The sequence below is a fragment of the Erpetoichthys calabaricus genome, chromosome 1 (assembly GCF_900747795.2).
Source record: "Erpetoichthys calabaricus chromosome 1, fErpCal1.3, whole genome shotgun sequence".
NCBI classification, from domain to species: Eukaryota; Metazoa; Chordata; class Cladistia; order Polypteriformes; family Polypteridae; genus Erpetoichthys; species Erpetoichthys calabaricus.
In genome coordinates this window covers 18943414-18968304 of record NC_041394.2, presented here as the reverse complement: position 1 = coordinate 18968304, position 24891 = coordinate 18943414, and the positions used below count along the sequence as shown (strand labels likewise).

Sequence of the window (24891 nt, the reverse complement as noted above, 5' to 3'; positions counted from 1 at the left end):
CAGTGGTGGAGAGTGACGAGGAAGTGGGGGAACGTTGTTCGCAGGAGGAAGAAGACCACTCATTCACAGAGGTGATGGGGATTGGCCACTGATGGCAGACAAGGAGGATGGAGGTGCAGAAGTGTGGGTGATGATATCAAAGAAAAAGCCATGAATGTCAGTTTCGATACTAATTCTGTTCTGGAAGAAACTTCCTTTAGTGTTGGTAGTGGCAGAGAAGGGGCAGGAGAGGGTTTCCCTTGCAGGTCAAGAGGAGAGAAGTTAAGACTGTGTCAAGTCATGAGGACATCCATCTAATCAACCATTTAGTCAGAGCACAAACTGAGGAGCACATCCTGGATGGGACGCCACCCACCTCCAGACCGGTCACAGCTGCTAACTCTAGACATGCTCAGGTCAGTACAGGGTTGGGAAGAGGCCAGCCTGCCCTGGCAGCATTTGACTACGTCCTCACTTGTGAATTGCACTCTTGGGATTGTTTTTTTTTTTTTTTTTCCCCCCATCAGTGTGTGCGCCCAACCCCTCTCTCTATCATCACCCCGTGTACAAGCTACCCACCCATTCTTATACTTGGTGGACTCTTGAATTTTTCTTTTACATGACTCTAAATATAAAGAAGTGACGCACTGGTACCCAAGTGCTGGAGTCGATTCCCAATCCTGCTTCTATGTGTTTGGAGCCGCCACATTTTTGTGCTTTTTCTCTGGAAACTCCATTAAAGTGATTATTACAGTATTTGATGTCACTCGCTTAATATTTCATTTTTTAACAGGTGGGAGGCTAGATTACCAGCCAATGAAGTTCTGAAGCATTGTGATGTGTAAGGTGGATTAGTAAGTTCCACATCACATTTATGAGGTGACAAGGTGTCCTCGAGTTGTTCTTCCCAGGACTGTTTTTTAAACACATATTGTTCCATTAATATTTGCTTCAATTTTTCAGTTTAGGAAGGGTCATGCTACATTTTTTCCGTATTTAAAATAATTCATGCAACCAGTCTCTATTATACACACCTGTATTACTAAAGGTTTGCCAAAAGCAACACACTATGTATTTATGCAATCTAAGTATTACAATTTTTAATCGTTTTGGTTTGATATTTAGTCTGCCTTTTATGTTTGAAATTAATTTATGAATTGTAAAAACATATGTATATATTTTTTTTTTTACTAAAATGTGGCCCAGTTAGATGATCCCAATATGGTTCGTGACTTGGAAAGAATTCCTTGAAAGTTATGATTCATCCATCCATTTTCCAACCCACTGAATCTGAACACAGGGTCACGGGGGTCTGCTGGAGCCAATCCCAGCCAACACAGGGCACAAGGCAGGGAACCAATCCCGGGCTGGGTGCCAGCCCACTGCAGGACACACACAAACACACCCACACACCAAGCACACACTAGGGCCAATTTAGAATCGCCAATCCACCTAACCTGCATGTCTTTGGACTGTAGGAGGAAACCCACGCAGACACGGGGAGAACATGCAAACTCCACGCAGGGAGGGCCCGGGAAGTGAACCCAGGTCTCCTAACTGAGAGGCAGCAGCGCTACCCACTGCGCCACCATGCTGAACCACACACATTATTTGCAAAATACAGCCTCATGAGGTTTCACAAAATCATTTTGGCTTAATGTAGTAGAGTATTAACTTTTGAATTAAAAAAAAAAAAAAATCATAATTGTTTAACACAAGATAAAATGATAAGTACAATTACACAGATATCTACAGTATAACCACAAATAAGCTGGAGCAAGTATGAAGCTTTGTATTCAATTTAAACATTTTAACAACAAAAATCTGAAAATGCCTCTAAGTAGAACTTCACTTTAGTATGTGGTATTTTTAAGCTCGTTCATTAAGATTAGTTAAATTCAGGAATCAACAGCAAATGCTTTCAAAACTGGTTTATTTGTTAGAATACTGAACACTAACAATTAACTGAATAAAATTGTAAAAACAAATATGAATTTTTTAACAGTATCAGCATAAACTAGACAAAGTGACAGTTTATAGTTTATAATACAGTTTGTGTGTCTTTTCACCCTTCAATATGACATGTTTACCCAATTTATGTAATTTATCTATAAATGTTTATACAAGAAATTTACTTTACTGTTAGCTATAGAATCTAGATAATTAAGACTAAAGGAAACATTTTTAAACGTGAAACAACGAAAATACATTAAATATCTCCGAGGAAATCTAATGAAACTGGAGATCAGGAGCCAAGGACAATAATGTCAAAATGTTTGTCTTGTTTCTTTTCCTTTACGTTTAATGGAGGCTGTTGTTCCTGTAGTGATGTGAAGCTATTTGTGTGCTGCAGGATGCAATGACCTCTCTTAAGCTTCTACTTTGACACACCCCTGGTCTGATCATACTGATGACGGTTAAGTTGTCTTGCTTTACTACTGTTTTTGAGGAACCAAAATAAAGGAAAAGGGTCAGAGTGGAGGAAAAGTATTAATTTATGAAGTAAAAGAGCTAGAACTCACCAATACATCTTCTTTTGTCTTTTTGGCATTTTAAGCCAAAGGTCTGCTAATTCCTTAGTGACAACTGCAAAGGGCATCCCAGGGTGAGACCTGCAGGAGAAGCACAATTGTTTAACGCACAACAATTACTGCAGGAACTGTTCTATTAGGGGATAAGATCTTTTTTTTGTATTTAAAAATGAACTTTTCTACATGCACTGGATATTCTGTACAACCACATACAAATGAAACATACAGTGAAACCCTGAATTACGCGTAACTTGGTTTGCTAGTGTTTTGCAAGACAAGCTAAAATTTTTAATAAATTTTAACTTGATAAACGAGCGAGGTCTTGCAATATGAGTAGTATGTATACGCTTTCTCCGCCGAGCATCACCTGGGGATTGTGGGTAATCGTCTCCCATGCTTGTTCTCAGTCAGCGTGCCTCACTCATATAGTCAACATCCGTATGAACGTATACTGTTTACTATAGCATGGTAACCACGTGTGTGTGCTGTAATGTGTGAATCCCTGTCATGCACCCCAAAACACGAGGCTGAGTCTCAGTACTTTAGCGACACCAGCTTTATTCGGCATGAAACGGGAACAGCAGTTATTTATTGTAGCGGGATCTACTGCTCTCCTATACACAGACACAACAGTCAGGCAGGGTCGTGACCAGGTTAGTGGCCAAGTAATACTGTTCCCTGCATTTACAATGTTTCTTGCATCGCACATCGACAGCAGGTGCTTATAGCATGACTGCGATCTTTTCCGATTCTCCTTTACGGCGAACTGCTACAGCGCTAGGAGCCTGCAGTTGCTTGCTTCGGGACATTTTTCCGCATGTCGTACTGTTTGGGGTGGGGGTAGTCCCAAAAGAGTTTAGAAACCTTACAGTGCGTAAAGCATTTTTTTTTATTTTGTGTCCAAGTGTAGTGACTCTTCAGGCAAAAGCAACTGTCATTGGAGAGGCTCCTTGTTAAACTCACAAAAAAAAAAAAAATTATTCCAGTGAGCCAACATATAGCAGGGATTCCGTTAGTTAGAGTGAAGAGTTTGTATTAATCATTTTTATATAAATATGTGTGGGTTGTGAAACAAATTATCCAAGTTTCCATTATTTCTTATGGGGAAATTTGCTTTGATATACGAGTGCTTTGGATTACAAGCACGTTTCCGGAACAAATTATGCTCACAAACCGAGGTACACCACTGTACTTTATTCTAGAATTTGACACCCTGATTTCACTTTTAAAATCACAGGTCCAAATCTGCACTTGGTAATTTACTTTTATAGCACCACTTGTGTGAACCTGACCCAACAGTGAGAGACAGCAAATCTTTGCTCCTGTGCCAGTCTTATCTACTTTTAATGAATGACCTTCAATTACTTTTCATAAAACTATATCTTGCCTTTTCATGATATAAAGAACGCAAATAGATTTTTTGAAGCTTTGTGAACAAACATATTATGACTTAAGTCAGTATTCTGTGCCAAAAGCAGCAGGTTTAATCAGAAGAACTAAAGACATTGTTTTGGTGGTAAGGAAGGACACGAGCTTTATGACACTCATTTCTTTGTTAAAAATGAGGGTGGTATCCAATTCCTGTCTAAATAGACTGGGATATGGGGTAGGCTTTTTTTTGGTGGCAAAAACTAGAATCAAATGAATCCCACTGACTAATGACATGTTTGGAAAATCACAGGGTTCACTGGTTAATCATAGAAATTACTTTAATAAATATAAACAGGTGATTTTTGCCAGTGGTCAAATTATAGAAATTCCAAATGTACAGGACAGTGCCATTCTCATTTGTGGGATTCTTAATAAAGTACTACCTACATAAAATCATTCATTAAATATTTCTGCATGCTTTTATTCACTATTTAGAAATGAACTGCAAGTTTTATTATTATGAATATACAGGTGAATGAAATACTGAATTACTAAATAAAATATCATTACATGAGAGCTACAAATTATCTTAAAAGGAGGTATGTCTATTGTGGCGGATGGCCGGAATCCTTACCCAGCCAGGACGCCCAAGGTGTGTTAGGACGGGAAGGGAGAGTTATCAGGACAGTTTCAACCCCTGGGCCGATAGACGGCAGACCCTTGGCCACCGCCAGGGGGTACATGGACCTTTCCAGGGCCTTATTTGGTCATGCTTCCGCCATACGATACGGAAGTGTGGCTGGAAGAAGCTCGTTAGGCACCTGGAGTCCGTCCAGATGCCACATAAAAAGGAGCTGCCTCATTCCATAAGTTGGCCAGAGTCGGGAGGAGAGGACAAAGCCTGAGGAGGAGGAGGAGGAGTGGAGGGAGAAGGACTGACGGCAAGAAGGGACCATTGTGTTGGTGACTGGTGCACAATGTGTTTGCTGTAAATAAACCAGGTGTTCTCTTGAACCTGTATCCTGCCTGTGTCTCTCTGGGTTAGGGTGGCGATATGCCCCCTAGTGGCTTGCACTATATATAGTATACAGCAGCAAGAGTAATAGTAATAAGAAGATATTTATTAAGTGATAGCAAAGAAAAAAGGTTATGTAATAATAATATTTATATAGCGCTTTTCTCAGTACTCAAAGCGCTATCCACACAGGGAGGAACCAGGAAGCGAACCCACAATCTTCACAGTGTCCTTACTGCAAAGCAGCAGCACTACCACTGCACCACCTGTGAGGTAGAAGTATACATTCCCACCATTTTGGGAAAAGGATGAATATTTCACATAATTCAGGACAGGGTGGCTAAGGAAGTCATTTAAGGTAAGAGAGAAAGTGAGGATTTGAGGTAAAGTAGTTCTACTCACTCACTAGAGTGGTAACCTGTGTCATACTGATCAGGACACGCAGCTAAGAATTTCAATGTACATTATTTTATAATCATATTATTCGCCGGACAATGTAGATGTTTTATAAAGTAGATGGCATTGCATTGTATTAAAACAAGGAGTCCCCATAATATTTACTTTTGTAAAGAGCAATGAGCAATGTGGAACTTAACATACGTATTTGCAAGATGTGGAACAAATTAACTGTTCATTACTAATCAAGTAGTGCTCCTTAAATGTCACTTCATGCTTATGCATATGCTGTGAAGTCACTATTTGACACCCTTCAAATAAAATGTTACTGAAACTTGTCACATTATGTTAATGTTCTCTATGTGCAGTTAAGTAATCTCTAAAAAAGCCAGTACTTCAAATATATCTGTGCACGCTAATTCAGTCAAGATAAATTCAATATCAAATCAGGACATCAGTGCTAATACCCAGCCATATCTCTGACTGCTTTGTCATGGCAGATGAGAGTATTTACCTTTTTATAATTCTCCAATGGGGTGCCTACAGTTAAGTGTGCACAGTAATTCAGTGGTGGGTGCTAAACCTACATACGAGGGACGTTCAAAAAGTTTCCACACATTTATATTTTCGTTGGAAACGGTAAAGGCGGGAGGAGTAGTAATTGGCTATTAAAAAGTTGGTACATCATTGGGAAAATTGCATTGCAAACAAAGGCAACTATGTAGAAAAGTGATGTAATTTGTTTTTGAAATTCTTAATAAATACAGTTAAAAAAAAAAGTGCGGAAACTTTTTGAATGTCCCTCATATTTGACTACAGTTAACTGGATAATAGAACTAAAAACATAAAAAGCAAGGTTAAGTGACTAGCCTACTCTTTGCAGTACAACCTATTGGTTTTCTGTCTGACAAATTCAAATATTTAATTTTACTAGATTAGATTAGATAAAATAGAGTTTATTAATTCCATGGAGAAATCCAAATGCATACAGCTGCAGAAACATAAAAAACAAGAATACAGACTCACAGGACAGATAATACAGCCAATGATTCAATCAATGAATATAAAAATAAATTAATAAATAATGAGTACATTGGTTGGAAGCACTGAATTGTCTTGGTGGTGGAATGAGCCTATGGTTAAAAGTGTTTCAAGAGAGCACCTCCTGGAAGAGATGGAGGGGATTTTTCATGATGGAATTCGATTTGCCATCGTCCTCTTTTCCACAAAAGTTTCCAGTGTGTCCAGGGTTTGCCCTGTGATGGAGCAGACTTTCCTAATAAATTTGTTCAGGCATTGTGCTTCTTTTGAGCTCATGTTGCTTCACCATTAGACCGCAGCGTAGAACATCACACTGGCTACTATGGACTGGCAGAACTTTTCCAGCAGCTTGCTGCACACATCAAAAGACCAGAGTCTTCTTAGCAAGTACAGTCTGTACTGGCCCTTTTTGTACAGTGCCACTGTTTCGTTGGACCAGTCCAGCTGGTTTTTATGTGAACCCCCAGGTACCTGTAGCTCTGTACCACTTCCATGTCCTCTTCCTGAATGATGGCAGGTCTCAGAGGCTTCTTGTCACATCAGAAGTTCACCACCATTTCTTTTGCTTTCTGATGTTGAGTTGCAGGTTGTTGTCCTTGCAGCACAAGACAAAGTTCTCTACGACTTTGCTGTACTCTGACTCATCTCCATTATTAATGTGACCTGAACATTTCTGTAGCTGACAACCACCGGTACTGCACTGGAAGTCAGTTGTGTAGAGAGTAAACAAGAAGGGAGACAGGACAGTTCCTTGAGGTGTTAAAGTATTTCTGAAACACAGTCCCTTAGCCTCAAAAACTGCTGTCTATGGGTCAGATAGGCCTCAATCCAGGAGCATCGAGATTCGAAGCCTTGAGCTTTTCCACCAGTTGAGACAGAATGGTGTTAAAAGCACTGTAAGAGTCAAGGAACATTATCACAATTGTGATGCTGGCTTTGTCCAAGTGGGAGTAGACTCTGGAGTATGTAGAGGAGAGCATCCTACACATCTATGTGTATGAGAAGGTAAACTGCAGAGGATCTAGATGTTCTGAGATCAGGGGTCACAGCTGTTTTAGGACCAGCCTCTCAAAAGTCTTTATGATGTATGAAGTCTTGGGAATCAGTGGAATGCCCTTTCTTTGTCACTGTGACCAAACAGGATGTTTATCACAGCTGGCGAACCTTCTGCATAATGACGGAAAGAAAGAAGAGGTACGGAAGGAACCCGCAGAATTGGCTGACACAGGTTTTCAACAGACTGGGACTGGTTCCATCCTGCAGTGAAGACTTGTTTATAAAGAGTTTTCACAGCTCTCTCCTCACTTGATCAGCAAAGACACACAGTCCAGGGTGTAGAAAGAGGCTGGAGACCACTGAGGTCATGTCATTTTAGGGGAAGGTTGTGCAGGGTGCAGATGGGATTCCAGAACCTCCTTAGCTTGTACACAAGGGCTAGCACTGTTGGGGGGAGGGCTGTATTGGCAAAAGTATGTCAAACCTGTTGATGAATTGGTTCAGTTTATTAGCTCTGTTCTTGTTCCCTTCCTGTGCATGTTTAACAGCCTGCTTGCAGCCAATGATAGTCCTCATCCCATTCCATACTTCCTTCATGCTGTTTTGTTGTAATTTGTGCTCAAAGTTTGTCTCAGCAGTGGGCTTTCCCCTCAAGGAGCTGCTTCTTTAGTTCTAACTGCTGCCACTTGATTTCATCCTTGTATCCAGATATGAAGGCTCTCTTCTTCATATTCAGTAGAGCTTTCAGTTTTTGTCTTGTTTGGAAACAGCACAATGTCTTTGTGCAGAATGTGTTATCCATGCAAAACTTTATGTAATTTGTAATACAGTGGTTCAGTTCCTCAATGTCCTTGCCGTATGACTCACAAAGCATAACCCAGTCAATGTTTTCAAAGGCATTCTTCAGAACCTCCTCAGCCTCCTTTGTCCATTCCTACATGGTCCTGGTGGTGGCTGTCAACCTTTGGACAATGGGTTTATATGCAGGTATGAGCTGTACCAAATTATGATCTGATCAGCATAAAGGTAGCAAAGCAGCCTCTTTAACATTGCCATATAATAAGTTTTTTTATTTGTAGTTCGTGAACAAGGACATCCCACAAATACAAACTCACTTATTTAAACGTGTCCTCTTCTGTTTGTCTTTGTTTGACCCCCTCTATCTGCAAACACCATATTAGCATCATGGGTTCTATGGAGCTTACTTGCAGCTACCTCAACTTCCCGCAATTGTTGAAAAGGTGTCTATAATTACTAAAGTTAATATAAACAGACTTCTTTTCTAAGTCAATATGGTGGAATATAAATGACTGGATGAAGGAAAGTAAACACTTTCCATTTTGCTAAGCTCATTGTCTGCTAGGGCACTTTTAATATAAAAAATGTATTATTAATGACTTTTAACTCAGCAACTCACCGTACATATTCTTTTCTTTTAAGCTGACAGAATGTGACAAAGCCATTCAGAAACTTTTTCTTCATGTGAGGGGATGCTGGAAACAATTTGATCTCTCCGAGGCTGTTGCTTCTACTCTGAGAAACTTCTTTCTTTGAAACAGTCCAACTATAGCTGTCACATTTCTCCTCTTCCACCTAAAAAACAAATATGTCATCCCTAAGCTTTTCTATATACATCTGGAACTTCAGCTAATGGCTTAGCTGCTTTTCTCATTTTTCAGAGATTATTCAGTATGCTGCAATATAGTACAAGTATAGTCAGTCCATCTTATACTTTGTACTGAATATACACAGTATATGGGGTATGGATTAATAATGTTAAATATTAAACACATATTTTACATTTCTATACAGGTAATGGTAGCTCTTTAAAAATTTCAAACATTGTCAAATTTGAGGCTAAAATCATAAACTGGAACCTTGAAAGACATCTAGAGTAAGCCAAGCATTTATTCTGTTTTAATAATAATGACAGTGGTAACACATCAGTTGAAAGCATCTAAGCAAATTACAGTCTTATAAGGTCATTAATGTCATGTGGAAAGAGCCCTCATTAAGGAATATGTATCAAATTACTTGATTTCACTATTATATTATGATATTATATTTCAAAAGTTTACAAATCAGAGTGGCACAGTGGACAGTCATTCAGATATAGTGTTCTGGATCTGGGTGCCTTGTCACTGGCTGTGTGGAGTTTGCATACCTTGTTTGCATGGACTTTTCATCAAGTACTTGAGTCTTCCTCAACAACAACAACTTAATTTCTTGTATAGCCCACAATCACATAAGTAATCTCTGAACGGGTTTTAACATTTCATGTTTTTTGACAGCCCCCTAGCCTCGACTCCCTAAGAAGACGTTCTAAAGATGTACAGGTTACAGGTTTATATGGTCACTCTAAATTGGTCAAATTGTGAGCCCGGTGTTATCAGGAAAGGCTACTCTCTCCCAACCCTGAAATGGATCAAGTAATTTGGAGAATGTAAATGAAAAGTTTAAGTTTATAGCCAAAGAACCTAATTCATTTTTATCTTGTACTTGCATCCTTTTATTAATATTACTATTATAATATTTAACATATGACTGATAAATCTGTTTCACTTTCTATAAATAAATATTGACATAACTTATTATTATGAAGGATAATTTTGAAGTGAAAAAACTGCATATAAAAATTTTTAAATACATTAAAATTGTTTTTAAAAGGAATCTTTGATTATATAAACCAGTAAAAAAGTCATTCATTTTCTAAACCTATTTATACAGAGCAGGGCTGCAGAACCTTAACCCAGCAAGAATTTGGCACAAAGCAGGCACAATCTCTGAACAGGGCACGGGGTGAACACACACATAACTGCCAAACTTAGTGTCACCAATCCATGTAACATGTATGTCTTGTGGGAGGAACCTTTAGCACCAGGAAGAAATCCACAAGGACATGGGGAGGACATGCAAACTCAATGCAAGGAATACCCAGGACTTGAACCCCAGTCTCATTAATGTAAGGCAAAAGCACTAGTACTGCACCACCATGCAGTCTATAAGAAAAAATAATTCTAAGCATTACTTTGTGCCTCCATGATAACATTTAACATAAATATTATAAACGCCTTTAAAACTGAATCAGTTTTGGGAAGGAAAAACTCTTAACAGCAGATCAACTGACTGTGGGCCACTGACTGACACAGGCTGCACTGCAATAACAGTGAATTAGCAAGCTAATATAAAGAAACTGCACCTGTGTTAAAGCAGAATAATGTTTCTCAATGTGAACAAATGCATAAACTTACAGCTCACAATGATGAACTGAAAGTAATACTGGTGACACGACACTGTATTTTCTTCATAGTGGTGCCCAAAAAAGAAAAGGGTGAAGGTCAGGACATCAAATTTCTAGATTTTTAAGCACTTCACTGCTGCTCTGACAGTGTTTTTTAGATCATTGTCTTGTTGAATAAAAACGTCCTCACGAGATAAAGCTTTTTGACAGATGGAGAGTAGGCTTTCCTCGGGGATCTGTTTATATGGTGTAACCTTCATGCTCTCATCAATTCTGACCAGACTGCCAGTGCCTACAACTGAAAAGATCCCCACAACGTGATTCTGCCACAACCACATTTAAAGTGGAGGATGGCATTATCTGGCTGATGGGTAGTGTAAAATCAATGCCACACATACCACTTAGTGTGCAGGCTAAAAAAATCTTCAAAGTGATGTTTTACAAATTCTTTACTGGTAAGGACATTTTTTTTCAGGCAGGGCTTCTTCCTTCCCTCATCTCTTCTATAAAGGCCATTTTTAGAGATTTCTTGAGCTGTGAACATCTTCTCCAATTGCAGTCACTGACATCTGCAATTCAGTTACAATGACAATTTTTGTCACATTAGCCCCTCTAACAAATGTCACTGTTATTTGACAAGTAACTTTAGAGGAGTGACCTGACCTACACATGACGCTTTAGTTTCAGATTTTTTTCCACTTTCTTACGATGGCCTGCACTAAGCCCCAGGGTCTGCTCAGTGCCTTTCCCTAGATCTGTGCTTCTCTATAATTATGTCCTGAACTTGTCATGATTGTATTTTTGTCTTCATTTTGGTTTGTTTAGTGGAAAATCTCTACCATATTGGCAGACCTCTGCAAGAAAGGAGGTATTTATTCTCAGAAATCAACTGAAACCAAATCTGCCATTCATTTTTTTTAAAGAACTGAAGGCCACCAACAATTGAGTGAATTGGTAATATACTGCACTTGAGCAAAGCTGACTTTATATTTCAAAGGGTATGAATACTTTTAAAATATCAAAATTTAGATCTTTCATTATAAAAAAATTGTTTAAAGGTTTTCAATTTGTCTTTTGATTTGGAATGATGCACATTGTTTTGTAGATCAGCAGTAAAAAATATTACTGTTCTATGTGGCAAATTTAGAATCTGGAAAAAAAACTGAAAATGTTTTTGGTAGAAGAATAATTTTTTTAATGGCACAATATATTTAAGTCACCAAACCACTGAAATTGTGTGAGAACTGCTGGAACCAAACAAGACTTCAGATGATTGGCCCAGGCCATGCAAAAAAAAAAAAGAAAGAAAGAATTATGAGAAGGAATTTCACAAGTTAAATAAGCAGGTAATGATGATCTGTCCCAATAATAATTCTTATGTGTAACACTTATTAATGCTCTATTTTACTATATTTATGCAGAAAATTTTTAAACACGATATGCAAAACATGGTGAACTACAGTGTGAACTGTTCATTCTATGTCTGATTGCTACAGAGGTTTAAACTAAATGATAAAAATACACAGCCTAGGTGAAAAAAAGACAAATTTAATTAAAAAATCAGTGTAAGTAGCTGAGTACCAAAAATGTCAAATGATATACATTTACTTGTTGAGAAGGGTGGCAGGGCAGAAAGTCTTTACTGTTGCTGCTTCATGGATCTAGAATTCTGAGTTTGAGTCCTGTGTCCAATTGTTGCGTGTGCAGTTTGCAGGTTCTCCCTTTGTCTTGGTATGTTTCCATCCCACAACCTCAAATATGCACTGGTTAAGCTAACCGGCAACTCTAAACTGGCCTCAGTAAGAATACGTCTTACTATGGTCTGGTGCCCTATCAAGCAGTTTCCTGCCTCACACCCAATGCTGCTGGTCCTTAGTGACTATGAATTGGATTAAGCATGTTTGAGAATGTTGTGTTTAAAGAGTTCAGTTGTTGCAAGTTAATTATAGGGCCTTGCATTGTATAACATGTGTCTAAATACTATGTATAGAAATTAAATTTTTGAACTGTCTAGTTTAACATTTCAGAGTAAGACAAAAGCAGTTTAGATGGGCAAACATTTTACACAACAAAGCTTTCCAAGATCACCTTAATTTTGCTGGATTCTAGATTCTGGTCATCTGTATGTTCAGGACCAATTAAAACATCTTCAAAAAGATCTATGAATAAGAAACCACAATATTTATTTCACATTCCATCATTCTATTGCAAAAGTCTTTCATAGGACGCTACTGGTATAAAAATAAAACACTTCAACATATGAAGCACTTACTGATTATTTAATATCCAATGCCTTATCTACACTGCCTAAAAAATAAAGCAAAATAAAATTTAAAAAAATTAAATTGGGTAATAAAATATGCACAGAGAACCTAGGACAAAATGAAACATGCTTATCTCAAAATGCAAAGGCAAGAGTTGTACCTGGACAGTATTACCTTTAAAAGTGTAGTGTTCCCAACAAACAACTAACCTGTATTTGCTGAGATACCTTATTATTAGCCTGTTCTCTGTACTCATAGAAGGAGTGCTATGACAAAAAGATTAAATCGATACATTTCTTCTTCAGTCAGAATAATGCATTCTGCTTGTAGCGAGTCTTTGTTATATACAATATGTTCATTAGATCCATCCATCCATTTTCCAACCCGCTGAATCCGAACACAGGGTCACGGGGGGTCTGCTGGAGCCAATCCCAGCCAACACAGGGCACAAGGCAGGAACCAATCCCGGGCAGGGTGCCAATCCACCGCAGTGTTCATTAGATGACTTTGCATATTCTTTATCAGTTTTTAAGATTTGAGAATTATTTACTAAGGTATTCAAAAACTGAATGTTTTTCTAATAGCACTGCATGCAAAAAATCTTCAGTGTCACCTACACTGACCACATTACAGTTTATGAGATACTTGATGCACTGGCTATTTGTAAAATCAACAACAAAAAATGTAATGCAATGGATATTTGGCAGTTGGGAAAATGAAATAAAGACCAAAGAAGGTCTGCCTTTGCAGGTTCAAAAAAGAAACTAATAAACTGATCATATATATTAGATGAAACTCAGCTGTCTGATGTGCCCAGGCATACTTAGGCAAAGTCAGTTAGTATTGCTTAAGAAGCAATACTCCAAGTGTATTTTTATTCATTTGTAAGTAAGTGCGTTAGAAGAGTAAGAACATACAGAAATAAATACATCTCTTACAATTTATGTAGTTGGAAAAAATATAACCTACATTAATTAAGACCTCTTACCCTGCAAACTGTCCTGTCTCTTTAAGACGTGTGTCTGTTCTCGTGATGGTGAGCTTAGGAGTGAAGGGCTAAGTTTCAGTTCATCCTGAAAGGCCACAGCAGTAAGACTATTTGTATATGTAGAATTATCTGCACCAGAATGCAAAAAGAAAAGAGTCTATTACACCAATTCAGCATTAATTGTGGTGCTTGTATCTTTTAGTGATATTTTTAACATTAATATTTGTGCTTTTCTTGAAATTTATTATAATTTTAACTACCCATTTTTCAAAGCTAATTTTTTCAATTGCATGGTCACAGGGAGCATCAAGTACAACATAAGAACTAACTACAAATACTAATTACAAGACATATTGAGGCACACATTCAACTGTCCCAATTGGAGCTGCAAATCAACCCAATAGGAACATAACTAGGATGTGGGAGGAAAGCTGAAGTTACTGCAAAAAACATCACATGAACATGAGAAAAATATCTATATAGAGAGACAGTGACCAAGATAAAAAATACAGAGCATTTTATCACTTCTCTTTTATAGTCCCAGAGTCTTTAATTCAAATCACAGCCCACACTGTATATTGTGTGAGATAGGTTTGCACATTTATTCCTGGGATTCATGTACTTTCTGCGAATATTCTAGGTTCCTACCACATAACACAGACATGCAAGTTTCAGACCTGTGAATCATTTTTTAGCTAATGTGACTTAAACTGTATGTAAGCACCTTCTAATAGACTGGCATGGCATCCAGGATTAGTTCATACCAATAGAGCTAGAGTAGATTCAAGCTCCTTACGACCTTGTATTGCAATAATTACATTCTGAAAATAAATGAACAAATGAATAAACAAAAACTAAAAAAACTATTAAATAACAGTACTATATCCATCTATCCATTATCCAACCCGCTATATCCTACCAACAGGCTCACAGGGGTGTTGTACTGTGTTAGCCATTATGAATGTAGTGAGAAGTCAAGCAAAATGACTCCTTTTACTGGCTAACTAAAAAGATTACAATTTGCAAACTTTCGAGGCAACACAGACCCCTTCGAAAGCTTGCAAATTGTAATCTTTTTAGTTAGCCAATAAAAGGTGTCATTCTGCTTGATTTCTCACTAGGCTTATGTAGTTATACTGTAGATATCAAAGATGACTAACAAGTAGTAAATTATTCTATAGATTGTGGAAAGTTACTAGGAAAGTTAGAAACTTAAGAGTACACAAATTGTCACTTGATTCAAACTATGTCATGTTTTAGGTGAGGCTAATCTTATGTTCTATAATTCATTTACTTGTTAGGCAGATGCTTTTATCTGAAATGATTTACAAAAGAGGTTAACATAATCATAATATACTGCATATGAGTATACATATGTATAAAACTAGTTAAAGACAAATATACAGAAAAATACTTTCTTTCACATACTGTAACCTAGAGTGAATGCTGTTGAAGGCCACGGTTATTTGCATCAGGTCAAATTAGTGTCTCATTTAGGGTTGGCTCCTACCTTGCATTCAACAGTGACCACACAGGTTACTGATCTTCACTGCCCTGTATTGTATATAAGGAATCATAAAACTAAATGCACATCTTAGATCTACAGGGGAAATCTAAAGTCCTCAAAGGAAAAAAAAAGCATGTAAACTTGGTTTCATCATACAGAATTGTTAATTATTATAATGTGGAAATTTTGAATCTCTACCTGTCTCTTGTTGGAGGAGGGAGTTCATATTATGTGACTTATCACTGAACTCCTCTGAAAAAAAATACTCTCCAAGCTTGCAGTCTTTTAAAAGAACTCCAGCACTGTGAAGAAATGGACACACTGTTTTAAAGCCATCAGATCACAATACATGTAAAAGCAAGGCAACAAACACTATTGGCTGTAGCCCAATAATAGCATCATGTTGGCACCCTTTGTCTTAAATAAATGATATCAATTCAGAGAACATTTTTATCTCGACTGATTTCCAAAGACTACCATACCTATAAGAAATATTTAACTGACATAATGCACAATAGAAAACAATTTCAAATACAGATTCTCTGCATATTTAAATATTTGTACTTCTTTCACAAATTAAGAAGAGAAATGAATGCTGATTTTTTCTACATTTGCACAATGCATCTTGCATCATTTTACATACGAAAATCAAAATAAGACAAATATTTGATCTAATTTCAAACAACCTCTGTACCTATTACATTGGTTCAGTTATGTGACCAAACTCAATGTCAGAACATATGAATACTATTTCTTGGTGCGTGCATACTTAAGTACATCTTATTGCTAATTATACTTAACTCTCTACCTCCTGCATTAGCGATTGCACAAATGAAAGAAATAATTCAAGTTCATAAACTATCAGACTTCTAGGTGTAAATACTAACCACTGGAAACACTTACTTGGTGAAGTACACGAGCTAGCTTCAAATATTTAAAACTTTGCAGGAAGATAGTTTAATAACAAGATGTTTACTTAGTTTTTCAAGTCTCTATGATCTTAACAACTTTTGATATTATAACAGGACTCAAGGCTTTCAAGATTGTCCCAAAAGTAAGAGTATAACTTGTATTGTAAAAATCATGACCCTCAACCTTATACGGTGATGCTTGATAAATATTAGGGTTTCATGGCATGAACATAATTTAATTTCAAGGGGATTTATGCTATATTTATTTTACTTTAGGTACTGTATATACTGTATATTCCAGCAACAGGCCTTATCTATCTATCTATCTATCTATCTATCTAAATGAGTGTCAGAGAAGCTTAGCCTATTTTAAAATGTGGTAACTACAAGAGATTATGCAAGATCCTGCAACTGATACAACCTTTCAATCTGTCTGAATACTTACTTTTTCATATGCTATGAAGAAAATCAGAATTTTGACATTCCAAGTTAATGTTATAAGCTACATGATCCTGCTTATTACAATATATTAATTTTCTTGTGACACCAATAATAATTATTTTACTCAAACAAGAAAATTACTACTTGTCTCAAAACTGTGGCATTTAATTATTTTAAATATGTGTTTTGAATCATAAAACACAAGACAAAAGTAAGGTGAAGAAAGAATGGTCTATTAGGAGCAACAAGTAGTTACTAATTAAGTAACTGAATGAAACAAAGGTCTACAGCCAACGCCACTCTCCAGGTTTGAGTTTGACACCCCTGCATACAGGTGTGTCCCATCATACTGTCATTCTCCAATGCTCCAATGTGATCCAAACCAACTCTGCTGTAAACAACCAAACATAGGCTATCTTTAAGAGATGGCTGCAGAATTCTATTGTTACAGGACCACCCTTGACTGTGTCATAGGAAGAAGATGGGTTCTTATATACTGTATATTGAGCAAATGAAAATTAAATTCCAAAGGTGTAGTGATCTCTAGCAGTATTGATCACAGAAATTCACTAGGTTCACTGGTGATCTTATACCCCACATTTTTTCTTAAAAATTACAAGTGAGGCTGGCTTCAGTTATTTTTTTCCCCCCATGCACCCCCATAGTTTGTGAGGCCAAAATAACATAACTGGGCTTTAACAGCCATATCTGATGGGGATGTGACTACCCAATCTGTTCTACTTTCCCCTCACACATTTGTACTGCATACGTAGTCCACCTCATACTTTAAGGTGCTGCACGATCTGCTTTGCGTCTATATGATTAATGTACAGTGCATGTACACGTGTGTGACATCACTACCCGCGTCAGTATCCCAGTTGGATTTGCTAATACTAAAAGTGCCAGAGAACCAGCTGAAACGTGGCTATCCAATGAAAACGCCATTAACAAACATTTGGACATGAACCTGGCATATGCAGGCTTGAAAAAAACAACATGAACACCCTCCAAACCTATATATACATATATATATACACACACACACACACACACACACACACACACACACATACATACATACATATATATATATATATATATATATACACATACATACATATACATACATACACACATATATACATACACATATTATATATACACACACATACATACATACATACATACATACAGTGCATCCGGAAAGTATTCACAGCACATCACTTTTTCCACATTTTCTTATGTTACAGCCTTATTCCAAAATGGATTAAATTAATTTTTTTCCTCAGAATTCTACACACAACACCCCATAATGACAACGTGAAAAACGTTTGAGGTTTTTGCAAATTTATTAAAAATAAAAAAACTGAGAAATCCCATGTACATAAGTATTCACAGCCTTTGCTCAATACTTTTGGCAGCAATTACAGCCTCAAGTCTTGTTGAATATGATGCCACAAGCTTGGCACACCTATCCTTGGCCAGTTTCGCCCATTCCTCTTTGCAGCACCTCTCAAGCTCCATCAGGTTGGATGGGAAGTGTCGGTGCACAGCCATTTTAAGATCTCTCCAGAGATGTTCAATCGGCTTCAAGTCTGGGCTCTGGCTGGGCCACTCAAGGACATTCACAGAGTTGTCCTGAAGCCACTCCTTTGATATCTTGGCTGTGTGCTTAGGGTTGTTGTCCTACTGAAAGATGAACCGTCACCCCAGTCTGAGGTCAAGAGCGCTCTGGAGCAGGTTTTGATCCAGGATGTCTCTGTACATTGCTGCAGTCATCTTTCCCTTCATCCTGACTAGTCTCCCAGTTCCTGCCGCTGAAAAACATCCCCACAGCATGATGCTGCCACCACCATGTTTCACTGTAGGAATGGTGCCAGGTTTCCTCCAAACGTGACACCTGGCATTCACACCAAAGAGTTCAATCTTTGTCTCATCAGACCAGAGAATTTTCTTTCTCATGGTCTGAGTCCTTCAGGTGCCTTTTGGCAAACTCCAGGCGGGCTGCCATGTATGTGCCTTTTACTAAGGAGTGGCTTCCGTCTGGCCACTCTACCATACAGGCCTGATTGGTGGATTACTGCACAGATGGATGTCCTTCTGGAAGGTTCTCCTCTCTCCACAGAGGACCTCTGGAGCTCTGACAGAGTGACCATCAGGTTCTTGGTCACCTCCCTGACTAAGGCCCTTCTCCGCCGATCCCTCAGTTTAGATGGCCGGCCAGCTCTAGGAAGAGTCCTGGTGGTTTCGAACTTCTTCCACTTACGGATGATGGAGGCCACTGTGCTCATTGGGACCTTCAAAGCAGCAGAAATTTTTCTGTAACTTCCCCAGATTTGTGCCTCGAGGCAATCCTGTCTCGGAGGTCTACAGACAATTCCTTTGACTTCATGCTTGGTTTGTGCTCTGACATGAACTGTCAACTGTGGGACCTTATATAGACAGGTGTGTGCCTTTCCAAATCATGTCCAATCAACTGAATTTACCACAGGTGGACTCCAATTAAGCTGCAGAAACATCTCAAGGATGATCAGTGGAAACAGGATGCACCTGAGCTCAATTTCGAGCTTCATGGCAATGGCTGTGAATACTTATGTACATGTGCTTTCTCAATTTTTTTTGTTTTTAATAAATCTGCAAAAATCTCAAGTAAATTTTTTTCACATTGTCATTATGGGGTGTTGTGTGTAGAATTCTGAGGAAAAAAATTCATTTAATCCATTTTGGAATAAGGCTGTAACATAAAATGTGGAAAAAGTGATGCGCTGTGAATACTTTCCAGATGTACTGTATTATATATATATATATATATATTCACGCTATAGTGCTAGGAACCGCTTGCTAAAAACACTTTTTTTAATGAGTTTTAAGCACAGGGAAAAAATGAACATTTGAAAAATCCATAATTTAATAAACCACCAAGAAAAGTAACATTGCATCAATGCAGGCTACGAACCGATCACTGTAAACAGAACTGAAAACAAAAACAAGCCTTCTCTACCTTATGCATCCCTCTCTCTCTCGCTCTCTGTGTGTGTCACTCTCTTTTGTGAGCCTGGAGCGCCTGTGTGTCTCTCTAGCCACTCCTGTGTGTGTGCACGCCTCTCTCTCACTCTCACGTGCGCTCCTGTGTGTGTGCGTGGCTCTCTCTCGCGCTGCCTGTGTGTGTGCGCAGCTCTCTCTCTCTGGCGCTGCCTGTGTGTGTTCGTGTGTCTCTCTTTTGCAAGCCTGGAGCGCCTGTGTGTCTCTCTCACGCGCTCGAGTGTATGTGCGCGTTTGTCTCTCTCGTGCTGCCTGTGTGTGTTGCGGCTCTCTCTCTTGCGCTGCCTGTGTGTGCGCGCGGCTCTCTCTCTCCCGCTGCCTGTGTGTGCGCGCGCGGGTGTGTGTATGTGTGTGTCGCGCTCTCTCACTCTCTCTCTTGCTCGCTGCACAGGGAGAGACTGAACATGTACAAACCAAAAGGGAACCTGGCTTCTTCGTATACCGAGTGTGTGGTCGTGAACCGAGGCAAAAGTTTGGCGAACTTTTTGGTCGTAAACCGATTTGTACGTGTACCGAGACGTTCATGAACCGAGGTTCCACTGTATATTTTATATATATATATAGATATATATATATATATGCAGTCATTTCATTTGAGAGGTACATTAGCTTTTAGAAGTTATAGTATAATTTATAAGTTTATCTCACAGAGGTACAATGGCAGAGTGGTTAACACTGCTTCCTCATAGCTCATTTTGCCACAATAATCAGTCCACCATAGTTGGCAGATGTTTTCCTAGCCCACAGGGACACTTAAGACCACTGGACCATTATAATCCACTCAAAACTAACTCAGTTTCTCCTCCTATAACATTAATGGAGTTTGTTTTGCCAAAATTCCCCAAACACTTCTGTGTTTTCACCAAACTTGCGAAGCTAATTGAACAGTGTTTTGCACATCACTAATCTCTAGCTTTAGAAGTCCAATGATGACACAAAACTTGATTTTGCAGTTTGCACCATCTATATTGTATTTGTTTTGAAACAAGAAGCATAAACCATAAACACTAGACGGTTGTAATTTACATAATTTTAGCAAACAATACCTAATCTATCTATCTATTTATCTATCTATCTATCTATCTAATCTTTAGCCACTTATAATAACCCTTTCATGTTCAGGCTCAAAACGTTTTGATCACTCCTTGTATACATTAACTGTCAACAAGAGTTGGACTAAAATGCTTTATTAAAACAAGTAACTTAAATGTGCAAACTAGACCTTCAATAATAAGTATTAAAAATATTAACTATATTAATTCTTGTTATCTTGAGATGATAATTAAACATTTTACTAAAACTAAATTGGGCAATATTGTACTGTGCAAGTAGACCTAGTTTCTGGAAATGGTACACATTTTTTTTTGGACTAAAAAATACTGTAATTTCAACACAAGAAGAAATACATGTTAAGCACACTTGTATGGGATTTGGACAGAACCGATTGAGGGATCCCCAATATTTAACTCTGGACTTGTAGAATAACAGTCTTTTTGAAAGCATCTTTCTTCTTCCTTGACAGCCATCTCATTTAAAATGCAGGATGAACTGCCCTCTGGTAAGTTTATGCACTCTATTTTTCCCAGTCCTGTGGAAGAACAGTTAGAAGTTAGAAGTTACATTAATCAGCATTAATAAGATGTTACTAAATGACAGATTGCATAAAACTAGTTCATTTTACACAACCATTTTTAAATCAACCAATATTTATTTTACAAACCATCTCTCACACAAAAAAAAAATAATTTTATAAAACAATTTACACCTGTAAACCACAAACCCCTAGATTAATAAGTACTTTAATTATTCAATTAATTTAATTACTATTATACTTTATAGTGATGCATTTATTGCTAATCTCATGGAGGAAAGATGCAATGGCAATGCAGGAAATGGCATAATGACATATTATAGCAGGTACAGATGAGTAAATATAGCAATAGTAAAAACAGCATTTCAAAAGTTAAAAAAATTAACTGTATCAAGTACAAAAACTTTATGGTTATATGATACTTGCATATATCAAATTAAATAATTAACAAACAATATTGTACCATGCTATTTAAAATTAAACAAGCAAGCTCCTTCCTCATAAGACATGATTATGATAAGAAACAGGGGTCTCCAACTCTGGTCATGGAGCGCTACTGTGGCTGCAGGTTTTCATTTCAACTCTTTTCTTAATTAGTGACCTGTTTTTGCTGCTAATTCTTTTTCCTTAATTTTGATTTACTTGCTATACATGACTCACATCCCTCAATTGCTTATTGTTTTACTTTATTAGCAGCTAAACAATAGTGAGATACAATAAAAAAAAAACAAGCCAACATATAACCAGCAACTTGTGTACATCATGCATATCTGAAAATAAAGAAAGGCAAATGTCTTAGTAATATTGATTAGTTCAGGTCCACAAACATTTTGATGGAAATGTGTGCTGTGGCAGAATAAGAGCACCAACAATTCATGGAATTAAATAGCAGGTTTAAATAGAAACAAGAATTGGCTTCTAATTAAGGAACTGGTGAGGGTGAAACTGGTTGATGATTGCAGCCCAAAATTTTGGCTAATTTCACATTTCACCTGCTTTGGTGCCATTTAAAGAAAAAATGAAGCAATCTTAAACAACTCAATTAAAATGTTGGAAAAAGACGTTAATTAGCAGCAACAACTAGGAAATAATTAAGAAAAGAGTTAGAATGTTAGAATAAAAACCATACAGACCCCTGATCTAGAGCAATTTCTGTCATATTAAATATTTAAATTCCAAAATTTCACCCACATTTATAATCAAATGCATGTTTCATATAAACAATAGTCCCAAACACACAAAAAAAGATAATGGCGAAAGATTATATGTTTGCAGTATACACACAATCCCTATTTTTGTATATCAGTCACAGAATTGCATATTTCTAAGTGGCAGAATGGCAGCGCACACAGACATAGCACCTGAGTGCTCAGAAGCATTTAACATTTTGCGTTTTTAATTGCTCTCTCTTAATTTAATCTGAAGCAGTGCATATCATATACAGTCATGAAGAACTATTAGGCATTGAAACAATGCAGCAGAACTCTCCTATGAGGACATCGGATCCCATCAGAAATAGCCAAGGTACTGGAATCTCTGTGGTTTACCACATCATGAGGTGTCGATGACAGCCCAGAGATAGAAGATTGAAGCATGGATGTTGAGCCTCCCTCCAAAAGAGTTTAAGAAGAACTCCTAATAAACTAGCAAATTATTTTCACAGCATCTTCATTGGCAGAGTAATATCACTTCCTAATAAAATGAGCAAACTATAGCCTAATATACCATTAGCACGCATTCAAGACTGCTGCATGGTAATTATCTGTGAAACCTGGCTATGGTGTGCGTGTGGCTCAAAACCCCATAGGAACCAAAATAAGAATTTTGGCAAGAGTTGCTCAACTGATGTACAAACACAGCCATTATTGATAAGCACTGGTCCTCTGGAATCTGGAGTTTCTTACACTTAAGTGTGGACCCCTTTACTTACTGCAGGAGCTCTCCCTTGTTATTGTTACAGTCGTATACATTCCACCACATGCAAATGCTAATGAAGCATTTAACAATCACTTAACCGCTATTAGCAAACAGCAGAATGCTTACCATGATGGGGATTTTATCACAGCCAGTGATTTTGATCATGTTAACCTTAGGTCTGTACAACATGTTAAATGTGCTACCAGAGGGGAAAACACAATGGACAGTATTTACTCTGATAGCAGTAAAGAATACACAGCATCTCCCCTCTCACAACCTGATGGTCTGATCACATATCTCGATTTTTAACTCCAGCTGATAGACCATATATAAAGTAAAAACCAACCATCAAGGCTTGGTCAGATGGTGCATTATTCTAACATCAGGGCTGTTTCTAAAGAAAAAAACTGGGACTTGTTTGCCGATCAACATATAAAGAAATACACTTCAATGGTACTGTTCAATCCCTAACCGGAAACCATGGATGATGACAGAGGAACAGATTTGCCTAAAGGACTGCATTGCAGCCTTCGGTTTTGAAGAGAAGAGTGTTACATAATGCTGTTAGGCATACCCCGAAGAAAGCTATTTAAAACGCTAAAGCACCAGACAAGCCGAGGATCGATGACCACATCTTTAACAATGTCCAGCATCAAGTGTGGCAGGGCATTCAACACATTACCAACTTTAAGGGCAAAAGGAAACCATCCACAGGCAGCAGTACCTCACTGGCAGAGGAGCTCAACTACTTCTTTACTTGTTTTGAGACATGATGAACTGAAGGAATATCTCCAACAACCACCACCAACTACATACTCACTGTGTAAGCATAGAATGTATGGCGAGTGGTCAGGACAGTAAATGAACAGAAGGCTGTTGGACCCAATTGAGTACCTGAAGGATGCTCAAGGACTGTGCGACCAGCTTGCACAGGTCAGACAACCAAAATAATTCCATGTCAAACCAGTCAGCCATCAGATGTCTAAACGATTACAGACCAGTGGCACTCACACCCATCATTATGAAGTACTTTGAAAATCTGGTTCTGGGGTATTAAAGAGACACCTGTGATTCTGTCAGCATCACTGCTAAGCTAAAGCTCAGTAATGGTAATGGATGACAACAGGGAGAAGCGGTGCTAGCAACAGGTGGGTTACAGAAAGTGTTGCCTTGCAAAAGCAAAGTCATGACCTATATGGGGAAAAGTAGTGAATAGTACTAAGCATCAAAAAATCGTTAAGGATTTTCTCTTCTGTCCCATCAGAGGTATGCTGTAATTTCAAAAGTAGCACCAGAGCTAAGCACAGGCGCTGACAGAGGAGACAGAGGACTGAAAAAATCAATACGGAGTTGGTCCATTTTCGTGGTGTATTTATTAAAGGTTTAGTTTAAGGTCTTTGTTGATTTCTATTATACAATTTTTGTTATGATGCCAGATTTTTATTTTTTGTCACAAATCTGTGTGTACAAGGGTTTTAGAACGAGTCACCACAATTTCCCCTATGTAAAATGCATGGTGGGGTCTGATCAGAGATTGTGCCTTTTGAAACTGCAGGTTCTAAAATAAGACCAAAGTTTACAACTTTTCAGAAGGTGTGGATTGACTCAGTAATAAATATAAAAAGAGAGAGAGACAGACAGTGCAGACATACTTCAGCAG

General features: G+C 37.9%; 1 protein-coding gene across 1 annotated transcript in view; it reads right to left on the bottom strand.

The window, feature by feature from the left end:
- Positions 1–2051: 2051 nt before the first annotated feature.
- The window catches only part of LOC114645258 (uncharacterized), a 48576-nt gene continuing 25736 nt past the window's right edge, over positions 2052–24891 (bottom strand). The window contains exons 5-11 of the mRNA XM_028793133.2: positions 21143–21311; positions 15528–15631; positions 13823–13951; positions 12659–12729; positions 8747–8922; positions 2502–2591; positions 2052–2417 (exon numbers count right to left, since the gene is read on the bottom strand). Coding sequence (XP_028648966.2) covers positions 2357–2417; positions 2502–2591; positions 8747–8922; positions 12659–12729; positions 13823–13951; positions 15528–15631; positions 21143–21311 — 800 coding nt within the window. The 3' untranslated portion in view covers positions 2052–2356. The remainder of the gene's footprint in view (positions 2418–2501; positions 2592–8746; positions 8923–12658; positions 12730–13822; positions 13952–15527; positions 15632–21142; positions 21312–24891) is intronic.